Raw genomic sequence first — 11,438 nt, forward strand, 5'->3', positions numbered from 1 at the left:
ATTTTGAAAAAAAAAGTTCAACGTGGTCTTCGTTGTTTGCTTATTTATTTTTGTATTTTTGTTACAGTTATTTTTTCTTCTTCTTCTCTTGTTCATATTTTTCGTATGTTTATTAATAATCATAATTTTTTTTTCTGTTGAAATTAATTATCAAATCAAAAAAAAAAAAAAAATCTGATGTAATCAACATTCACCTGGAATAATTAAAAAAAAATCCAATTAACCTGGAAAAAATAGATTTCATTTTTTATGAAGAATCATTGATTTTAATTTTACAGAATAGAATCCGAAAGAAAACGAAAGAATTAATAATCTAAAAGAAACATTTCTTTGTGTTCGTGTGTATGGATGTATGTGTGTTTCTTTCTTTTTAAACAAGAAACATATTTGCATATATAGTATGCGCATAGAGACGTTCGATGTTTTTTATCATTTATCAATCATTACCATCATAATCATTCATCATTTTGTAAAAACATCATCATCATCATCATCATCATCAAACGATGGCCAACAACAACAACAACAACAACATGGTAAAGTTGACCATTTTGGTCAACAGTTCAACTTTTTTACATTGATTTTTTTCTCACAGGTTGTGGAATCAATCGATATAATAATGAAATTCCATTAACTGAACGTATTGTTGGTGGTAATCGTTCATATGAAGGTGAATTTCCATGGCAAGTTTCCATACGTTTAACACATCCACAAGCAGGTAAAGTTGGTCATTGGTGTGGTGGTGTTTTAATCGATAATGATTGGATTGTAACTGCTGCACATTGTATTATCAAGTATGTTTTTGAAATTTTCCAAAAAGTTTCCAGAAATTTTCAAACCTTTTTTCTTCAAACAACTACAGTCCATTATTTATGTTACCACAAGCAAAACATTGGGAAGTACGTGTTGGTGAATATCATCAAAAAATGGAAGATGGCTATGAACAAACATATCAAGTTGAACAAGTATTTCATTATCCATTATATAAAGGTTATGATAATGATATTGCATTAATGAAATTATCTAAACCGGTTGAAACATCGGAATTTGTTAAACCAATTTGCTTGCCGCCAAGTATTTATACAGAATTTTTTGAAAAAGAATGTATTGCTTCGGGTTGGGGAAAATTAGATCATAGTAAGTTATTTTTTTGCTTTCTTTCCACAAATTCAAATTCTGATTCAAATTTTTGTTTTTTCCCCCTCCTACCTGACCACCATCACCACCACCACCATCAACAGATAAAAAAGGATCGGATGTATTACAAAAAGTACGAATCAAAGTTTTTGATAATGCATTATGTCAACAGGCTTATTTTTCTAAATTTAAAATCGGTATTAAAAATTGGCATCTTTGTGCCGGCACCGAAGATGAACGAGGTAAACTTTCAAATGAAATTTCTTAATTTCTTTTTTCAAAAACTTTAATTATAAACGTTTGTTTTTTCTCTCATTACCGCAGGTGGAAAAGGAACATGTCATGTATGTTTTGCTTTTGTTTGTTTTTTAAAGTTTTTTATTTTAAAAATTTTGTTTGACCATTAATTACAGGGTGATTCAGGTGGTCCATTACAATGTAAAATTGGTTCAACATGGTATTTGGCTGGTGTTACTTCATTCGGTTCTGGTTGTGCAAAACCTGGATTTCATGATGTATATACACGTATTACACATTTTATGGAATGGATTAATCAGCTTAGATTTCTTTATTGATCCCTTTTAAAAACAAAACAACAACAAAAAACGTCATTATCATCATCATCATCATCATTTTAGATCATTTTTTTTAACCCTTAACTAATAAATTCTAATTTGTAAAACTGGAAAAAATCTGATTTTTTTGAAAACATAAACAAACAAGCAGCACACGTGTTAAATGATGCAGGGAAAACATAGTGATTGAAAGATTTGGCTATTTTGGACGCTGATGATGATAATCATTGCGGGAAATAATCATAGGCAATTGTCGGATTATCATTGCCAACACCAACGATATTTTGTTCAAAGTTATTTCTTGGAAAAGCAATTTGTGAATTTTGCAGCAGCAGCAAATCCTGCTGTTGATCAGGATTCTGTAGTTGATCCTGTTCTTGATGATTATGATAATGATCCAATGTTTTATTAACATTATTCAAATCATCCTTTAATTTTTCCAATAAATTTAAAAGAATATTTTGAAATTCTTGAAATTCTATTGTTGTTGTTGTTGTTGATTGATAATTGTTATTGTGATTTTGATCAATGCTGTTACTTCGGTTGTTTTGATTTTGGCTGTTATTGAATAACTTTTCCAATTCAATTGGCGAAAGATATTGAACAAGAATTTGTTTATCAATATTTCTTAGGAAATCAATTGATTCACGTTCAATTATTGAACGTTTTATCATTGAACGTTCATAATTCTGGATTATATCCTGGTTATTGTTATCGTTAACACCTGTACCTGCGCCAGCTCCAGCAGCACGATAATTAGCAATCATCAGATCAATTTCACTTTGACGTAAATTCGATAGAATTTCCGATAAAAATAATGCCAATTCAGAAATTTTATTTGCCAATTGATAAAGTTTGAAATTTTCATTGCGATGATAATCTTGTGTGGATAATGTTGGTAACGAAGGGTTATTATTATCATTGATTTGTTGCTGTTGTTGTTGAATTTTTGCTGTTAAATATGTTTCAAGCATCAGAATTTTTTGTTCATATTTTTGTCTTTCATTGAACCATTGTTCACGATTTTTTCTTAAATTCTCTCCATATTCTTCACGTAATAATTCTATTCGTTCGCGTAAATAATTACGTTCTTTACGTGTACAATCTAATTCTGAAAGAATATTTTCATTTTCATCACTTAATTCATTCAAACAATTGAAATAATCCTTTTCAAAATGAAAAAATTACAATTAAAAAACACAAAGAAAGAAAAAAAAATTCGCTAATTACCTGGCGAATAAGCTGAAATTTTTTCCTATAATCAGCATCCATATCGATAAATCGTTCATCATCATCCTCCTCAGGTAATATTGATGAATTATATCGTGTACAATCTTTAAGACGATTAAAACTTGCCATAAATTCATCATCATCAAGATGATGGTCATGATTTTTCGATGTTAAAACATCTGTACCACGATGCGGATGCAGATCATTGTTGAGGAAGTTTCGCGGATGCGCATGAACATGGTGATGATTTTTGTTCATTGCTCGAATTGATGGAAAAATTAATCGTCGATTATCGACACCGTGAAAATTATCATCCAAGCCACCGCTATCGATCAATTGTAGATTATCAATGCTTTTGGATAATAATAATGTACCACTACCATCATCATCATCCGGATCATCGGGATCATTATCAACAACCGCTGAATATTTATTCAGATTACGATCATGATGATGATGATGATGAAAAAACCGATGACGGTTAAAATAGCCACGTTTAATACAATCAGCAACCGTATCTGATTCATTTGTTGTTGTTGTTGATGTTGTTGATGATATTGATGATGATGTTGTTGTCGGTGTTATTGTTGTTGTCGGTGTTATTGTTGTTGTTGTTGTTTCCGACATTTGTTGTTGTTGTTGTTTTTCAATAAATCTCGTATTACAATCAACAACAACATTCGTATCATCAACATCAGTTACGGTATTGAATAAATTGATTATTTCATCAATTTCGTTATAATTCGGATTGAATTCATTTCGTGATGATAATGTTCGTAGTGGTGGCGGCGGTGGTGTTAATAATCTTAAATCATCAACATCATCCGTATCGCATGTTTGAAATAATTGCCATAAACGTTGTTTTTCTTCCGCAGTCAAAGTCATGATTACTCGATTAAATCAGAATTTCAAATTTCATTGAAATTCAAGCAAATGATAAACATCAACAAGATCAAGAATTTAGCTCAATGACTCCCACTCTCATTGACTGTTTTTGTTCAGTTATTATTCTGTTCCAGAAACAAACAACGCATGTATGAACCTTGTGTGAATAATAAAAATTCTGCTAGAAATACTTTTGCCCTATAGAGTGTAGTAGCTGGTTTTAGTTGCTGCGTAGAGAAACGATTCATTTCTAGGACATCAGTGGACTTAAAAATCAAACACGAAATTGGAATGTTCCAGAATTATTTTTCATCCAAAGATGGATAGTGGAAGGTGGGAGAAAAAATTCCAGGAAAAAAATTTTCAAAAGAAACATCCTCAAAAATTACCTTTCCTTCTATTAATTAATTAATGTAATTTACTTAGTGAGTAATGAGTGTGTAAATAGCTTTTTTCTTACTTCTTACTTCTCATTTCATTCAAGTTCACACGGTCAATAACTAGAAAAGTGTCATCATTTTTTTTTCTGTCAAAGGATGGATGGATGGATGACACATCTAAATGGTGTGTGTGTATTCGAGAAAACCAAAAGTTCAACGAACTTAGACATAAATTCAGGTAGAGAGAGAGAGAGAGAGAGAGAGAGAGAGAGAGAGAGAGAGAGATTCATTACATAACATATTTAACACGGAAAATTCCATGGATGGATTTCGATCGATAATCTTTGTTGATTGCAACCGGGAAAATATAAAATTCGGTAGCCAGAAAACTTGATCAGAAAAAAAATGAATATCAAGTTTTCCATAGGTAAGGGTCCATGTTAATTTACTTATGGCTAAATGTCATTTGACACCTTGATCATTTTTACTTAATCACAGTAAAAGTAATCGAAAATATAACCCTACAGTAGCTTTAAAATGCTACTAGTTAAGCAGCCAGGTAATGAATAAAAAAAAATTCTGAATGAACTTTTTCAAGCAGATTTTTTCTGTTTGTTTGTTTGTTTTTGTCTACTTGAACTACCTTGAATTACATCCATTGAATTGAATTGAAAATTGATTTCGTTTCAATAAACCTGGTGGTCAATGATATTATTGTGTTGTTTTTTCCCCTTTGTCTGTGTGTGCGAATCAATTTTCCAGGTAATTTTCTTTCATTGAAAGGATATCGATCCACACATTGGCCATCAAATTTGATTCGATCTGATTGATTTGATTGAATGTCAAGATTGTCATTGTCAAGAACCAAAAGCCGCATCATCATCTAACAAAACATCCTATAACAACAACAACAACAACAATGAAAATAAATAAAAAACGTTTATCATTCAAATTATCAACGATATTACCAGCAACAATTTTTCCTATTGGTAAGCATCATTTTAAAACCAAACAAACAGAAAAAAAATTATTACCGAAAAAAGCAAACATTTTTCAAAATGCCTGATGAACCGTATACTACGGTATTTCATTACAATGATTATTCGATGCTCGATTAGACTTGTAATTCTATTATGGCTGATGACTGATGATGGCTGATGATTACGATGATGGCTGATTGAGGGTTAAAATCCAATTCAATGATGCTTGAACCAACGACCAAACAAACACAGACAATGAACACACAACGCACACCTTGTAAAAATCTTCTTTTTTTAGATCAAAATGAATGAATTGATGGTGATTATGATCGATCGATTCTAAATCCAAGTAGAAAAGAAAAACATTTCTGGAAAATTTCTGAAAAAAAATTCATAACTATGATGATGATTTGATATTCAAAATGATGTTTGTTTTTGGTTTTTTTTCAATGAAATTATGAATTTTAAAGATGATAAACATCATCATCATCAAAAAAACAGCGAACCTGGGTGATGATTGAATCGAGAATCTTGTTGTTTGTTGTAGTTGTTTTTCGCACGAATTTAATTTCATCATGTTTTTTTTTATTTGATGGAAGAAATTATGTCAGAAAAAAAATTTTCCATTATCATCATCATCATTGTCAAATGGCCATTATCTTTGCAAAACAGCAACAACAACAACAACAACATTATCTAATTACATTTACGAATCCTGGGATTGGTCTCTCTCTCTCTCTCTCTCTCTCTCTCTCTCTCTCTCTCTCTCTCTCTCTCTCTCTCTCTGAATGAATGAATGAATGAATAATGATTGGGCGCCAATCAAAACATTTGTTCCCAAATAATTCACAACAATCAATGACGATAATGATGATGATGATGATAGAAATCCATCAATCTGGGGTATAAAGATCTTGATCGATGATGATGATGATGATGATAAATGATGAATATTCGTGAATCTAAGGATGCCAAAAACTAGCAAGAAAAAAAAGGGTCATCATCATCGACAACATCTTTGAAAAAAATCATTTTATCGTGCACTTTAGTTTGATCGGTTTGATCGACTAAATCGACTAAATCATCATCATGTTTATCCGAAATTTTTCTGTTTAATAGTTTTTTTCCTTTTGATTCAGTTTAAGTTCAGGGTCGATTGAATTCTGTATACCGATGTTGATGATGACGACGGTTTACCGTTGATAATTCGTGAATGTAGTTAAATTACATTTAACCACCGCCATCAACCACCACCGCCATTATCAAAGAAAATTTAAATTTTTTTTTTTTTTGAAATGTACATTTAACCTTGACAACTTTTTAACCCTCAGTGTATTCGTGTGTGTGTGACTTCCTTGTGGTCAGTTTGATTGGAAAATCAAAATCAAAGGAACAAAAAATCACATGTCATCAATTTGAAAAGCGATTTTTTTTCTTCTCTGAGAGATTAGTTTGGAGGGGTTAAGTTTTTTTGCAAATTTTAAACGATGATTTAAAGGAATATCACACACGCACACAAACATCAAAACTTGACCTTTTTTTTCCCTCTATTTGAATATATTCTGACCAATCATTAAGTTGTCACAATCAGTAGAGGGGAGAGGGGGAGAAACAAAAAAATACACACAATGTATAAATTGAATTTTAAAGTTTTTTTTTAAAATGTCCAAATTTGTTTTTTTATTAACCCTCCATTTCTTTCTTTCTTTTTTACATCCCATTAATCATCATCACTTGATGATGATAGATTCTTTTGGCTTTAAATTTAGCCAATTGTAATCGTTTACCATTATCAATTGTCGATAATGTTCAACAACAACAACAACAATTGACAAAAATTATTCAACAACAACAACAACAACCGGTAGAAAATAATAATAATAATGGTAGCTATAATAATAATGGTTTTGATCGACAGCAGCAGCAGCTAAATTCAAAGCCACAACAACAACAACAACAACAACAACAACAGAATCAATTTCAATGTAAGTCAAATTGTGAACAATTGAACAATTCCGTGATGTAATGATTGATTGATTTTCATATTCAATATTTTTTTTTTTGGTCTAGCATCAATATCATGTGGACAATTTGAATTTTATGTACAATTAACATTTGAAAAACCATTTAAAGGTTTAGTTTATGCATATAAAACATTGAAAAATATTGATAATCAACAACAACAACAACAACAACAACAACATGGACAACAACAACAACAATATTATGGAAATTATTATTATCCAATTGAAATATTAGATTCATGTACAATACGTGGTAATGGTGAATCAATCATTTATCTAGAATTATCATTTCTAAGTGAATGTGTTGAAAAGTTGTTGTTGAATACGATGATGAATGATGGTGGAAATATTCCGCATCTAAAATGATGATGATAATAATAATACAGATGTACAATCGGATAATCATTATGATCAAACATCAACATCATCAACAACCACATCAACAACGTCGACATTGATGGATGATAATGATGATGATGGTAAAACATCATCATTGATGAATGATGGTTTTATCAATACGCATGTAAGTGATTTTTCTCTCTACCTTATTTGTCAATCAATCAATCAATCAATCAATTTTGCTGTTTCGCTTTTCCAAAAAAAAAGACAATCAATCTAGATGGATTCAATTTTCGTCGTGCATTATTATCAAATAATAATAATAATGATATGTTACAAATGAATAGCTATTATCAACAATATTATCGACAACAACAACAACAACAACAAGTTGATAAACAACAACAACAACAAATCGATAAACAACAACAACAACAATTAAATATAAGCAATGATGATTTATATCAATTATCATTATATATACAAAATGATCCAAAAATTGAACAAAAATATGATAGTAAAATTTTTATACAATGTTCATCAAAATTAACAAAAAATATTTTATTTGAACAAAATTCAAATCAAAATGATTATTATTATCGTAAGATTGATGATAATCAACAATCAAATATTAACCCTGATGGCGATGCGTCAACGAATGGTGATAATGAACACCAGGATGGCAAAAAGCCGCAAGAACCATATGCGGCAAAAGTAAGTCAATCGCAGCAGCAATTGCAACAGAGATCAATAATGCCATCAGCAAATTTAACAATAACAACTATTTATGATTATTATCAACAACAACAACAAATTGAACAACAACAACAACAACAATCAAACAACAACAACAACAACAATAACCAGGATAAAATTGATATAACTAATTTGATTGAATCAAGAATGGATATCCTACGTGGACGTATACCATTTTTAAAATTAATTGATAATAATGTTGAACTGGGTGATGATGTAACATTGATTATACGTTCAAGACAATTAGGTAATGTTAACCCCAAAATATGTTGATGAAAATTTGATGATTTTTTAACCCCTTTGTTTCTTCTTCGAATCGAAAAGATGATTATGATTCAAGAATATCAACATGTTATGCATATGATGAACAAGATACAATGCGTTATGAATTGACTAATCAAGATGGGTAAGTTTTTTTTTCTTGTAAAGTTTCCCGCAAGTTTTTTTCACTCAATTAGTTCTTTGTTCAATATGGAAATTTTAAGGAAAAATTTCAAAATCAAAGGATTTTCATTCTTTTTTCTTTAAAAAGTTCAAGTTTCTTCGGGGCAAAAAAAAAAATCCAAATGTTTGTACGTTGAACAACAACAATGTTTTTTCATTGTCATTCAAAAACAGAAAACCAGGAAGAACAAACACACAAAATAATCGCTGTTCATTGATAAAGATGCTTAGTTTGTTTTTTTGCTTGAAAAACTACAAAAAAAAACTACAAAACTAGATGACAATACCAGAAGTTGTTGAAAAGTGTTTTTCTTCGATAAACAACAACGACGATTATGATGATTGAATTGAATTTCCAATTGATAAGTTGTTTGTCTTTATGTCAAGCAAGGTAAAAAAAAACTTACATAATTCAATCAATGGAGAATGTATTTATCTCTGGTTTGGTTTTTTTGGTTTTATGGTTTTGTTGATCTATTTATTTACCTGTTTAAAAAGTTTGGTAATCGTTTTTCACTCTGAAAATTTGAAAAAAATAGAAAAAAACAAACAAATGTTTGTTCGGTGTTTGTTCGTTCATTTCGAATAATCATCGTGAGAGAATTATGATGAATGAATGAAAAACTTATTGATTGATTTTTGGAAATTTTTCAGGGAAGTTTCCCGGAAAGTTTCCCGGGAAATTTCTCAAAAATTTTGAATTTTTTAAAGTTTTTTTTTATGGAAACATTTTCATGATTAATGATGATGATGAACGAAAAAACTTTATTGGCCTACTGAAAATTAGCATCCAACAAACAACAAAGATTGAATCACTTCTTGATTTCTTTTTCCTACTTTGATGATTGACTTCTTTATTATCATAATGATGATGATGATGATATTTTCCTGGTTCTTTTTTCCCCTCCCGTTGATGAATATTAAATGAAAAAGGATTGTTTCTCCAGAATGGTCATGCGATCATCATTTTTCTAGAAAAAATGATGTCCAAATTAATCAATCAATCAATCTCAAACTATAAGTGAATATTTTTTCAACATCAAAGGTCAGGTGTAAATTAATCTAATATTCATCAATCGGACATCGACGACTATTATTGATTGAAAAATCGTGTCTTGGTCAAATGATGAAACATGGATAATGATAATGATGATGATTGATGAATTGATTGATATGATTTCTAACTTTGAACATTTTTAAAACTCTTCTTTGAATGAATGAATGAATGGAAAAATTTCCGTAAATGTTTTTTTTTTTTTGTTCTCCACTATTCATTTTTCAGAGATGGAGAGAAAAGGGTTTATGTTTCGATGTTTCGATTCAATGTTTCGTTTTTCATTGTTTTCGGCCAAATTTTGTCTACGGTTTTTCTTCAATCAATCGACTGATTGATTCGATTTAACGATTCAACGATTCAACGCTCGCTTAGCAGCTGTTGTTGTTATTATTCATTTATCAATCAACTAATTGATTGACAAATTATCGATCTTTTTGGATTGAAAATTGACAATAATTATAGGGGGTTAAAAGAGCTTTTGTTACAAGCTTTCGTTACAAAGATTTTAGTTACAATTTTGTTGTAATTGATAGGTGTATGACACATTGGGATTTTGTTTTGTTTGAAATTTTAAACTTTTTTTGCTTTATTTTGCCTTTTGAATTAACCAGATGTCCAGTCGATTCAACCGTAATGCAATCATTCAAAATAATGCATAATGTTGGAACCGAATCAAAAGTTTATTATACAACATTTCCGGCATTTAAATTCCCGGGTAGTCAATATCTTAATATACAATGTACATTATTGGTTTGTAGACAGATTTGTCCAACGGTAAGTTTAAAGATTTGAATTTTTTTTTCGTCTAATTAATTTCTCTTACCTAATTAACCCATCGAAGCCTACCTGTGATCATCACCACAATCAACAACAACATCCGAATCGAAATGGATGGTGAAAAACGTTGGAAAAATTTCCCGGAATTATGGATGTGTGGGAGAAATACAAAAGAAACTTTTTCGTAAATTTTGGGCAAAAAAAACTACTGGCAATCAAAAATTATCTTTTTGAATTTTTTATTTCTTTGAATAATTAAAAAAAATAAAATTTCGTTTTTTTCCGTCGATTAAGATGTGTTGATTATATTATTAAGTTTTACGGTGTTTGTGTGTGGCCCACGATCAATCAATCAATATCCGATTGTAATTGATTGATTGATTGATCATTGATAAATACCCGGGCTATCGATTATTATATTCAATTATCGATCTTTAATTCAATCAATCCAATTCTACCTTGTTTCTCTCTCTCTTCATTGATGAAAAACAACCCGACAAACCTTTATCATCATCAATAAGAATCTACCCCTTTTTTTCTCTCTTTTTTTCCAATCCACCATTGTTGATCACGTTTCTCGTGATCAACAAATTTTTTTTTCAATTTCGCAACAGGTAAAAGGTTATTTTGTTGCATGAAATGAGAGAGAGAAAAAGAGAGAATTAGAAAAAAAGGGTAAGAGTCAAGCTGTTTGCTTTTTTTGTTTGTCTATTAACCGTTAACCGTACCCGTTTGTACCGTTATATCTGGCTTTAAAGGGTGTGTGTTTGTGTGTGTGAGGGTGGTTAGCCAGGTAGGTAGGTAAGTGGGTAGGTAAATTGGATGATGATAAGAGAGAGAGAGAAAAAGATTCT

At 30.3% G+C, this 11,438-nt stretch overlaps 3 protein-coding genes and 1 long non-coding RNA gene across 4 annotated transcripts; 2 read left to right on the forward strand and 2 right to left on the reverse strand.

The window, feature by feature from the left end:
- Window positions 1–5: 5 nt before the first annotated feature.
- LOC142646381 (tryptase-2-like) lies at window positions 6–1,730 on the forward strand. Its single transcript, XM_075825114.1, has 6 exons — window positions 6–536; window positions 596–794; window positions 863–1,137; window positions 1,242–1,379; window positions 1,462–1,481; window positions 1,551–1,730. Exons 1-6 carry the CDS (start codon window positions 353–355, stop codon window positions 1,710–1,712), a joined length of 978 nt encoding a protein of 325 aa, XP_075681229.1. The 5' UTR covers window positions 6–352; the 3' UTR covers window positions 1,713–1,730.
- Window positions 1,683–3,946, reverse strand: LOC113790034 (uncharacterized). The gene is made up of 2 exons (XM_027339644.2): window positions 2,943–3,946; window positions 1,683–2,878 (listed from the first exon to the last, which is right to left on the reverse strand). The coding sequence occupies exons 1-2, from the start codon at window positions 3,825–3,827 to the stop codon at window positions 1,937–1,939; spliced, it is 1,827 nt and encodes a 608-aa protein (XP_027195445.2). The 5' UTR covers window positions 3,828–3,946; the 3' UTR covers window positions 1,683–1,936.
- A 726-nt stretch (window positions 3,947–4,672) lies between these two features.
- On the reverse strand, window positions 4,673–5,394 carry LOC142646345 (uncharacterized). The gene is made up of 2 exons (XR_012847299.1): window positions 5,242–5,394; window positions 4,673–5,103 (listed from the first exon to the last, which is right to left on the reverse strand). It is a non-coding gene; the product is annotated as an uncharacterized LOC142646345 (long non-coding RNA).
- A 660-nt stretch (window positions 5,395–6,054) lies between these two features.
- LOC113790054 (uncharacterized) lies at window positions 6,055–10,877 on the forward strand. Its single transcript, XM_075825053.1, is given in 8 exon segments — window positions 6,055–6,090; window positions 6,935–7,172; window positions 7,258–7,566; window positions 7,568–7,734; window positions 7,818–8,553; window positions 8,631–8,712; window positions 10,419–10,581; window positions 10,649–10,877. Coding segments are annotated over 8 exon segments (1,788 nt in total). The 3' UTR covers window positions 10,706–10,877.
- The last annotated feature ends 561 nt before the right edge of the window (window positions 10,878–11,438 follow it).

The sequence above is a fragment of the Dermatophagoides pteronyssinus genome, unplaced genomic scaffold (assembly GCF_027571235.1).
Source record: "Dermatophagoides pteronyssinus isolate colony J.1.1.1.1 unplaced genomic scaffold, Derpt_VIB-CSIC_2022.12 sq0003, whole genome shotgun sequence".
NCBI classification, from domain to species: domain Eukaryota; kingdom Metazoa; phylum Arthropoda; class Arachnida; order Sarcoptiformes; family Pyroglyphidae; genus Dermatophagoides; species Dermatophagoides pteronyssinus.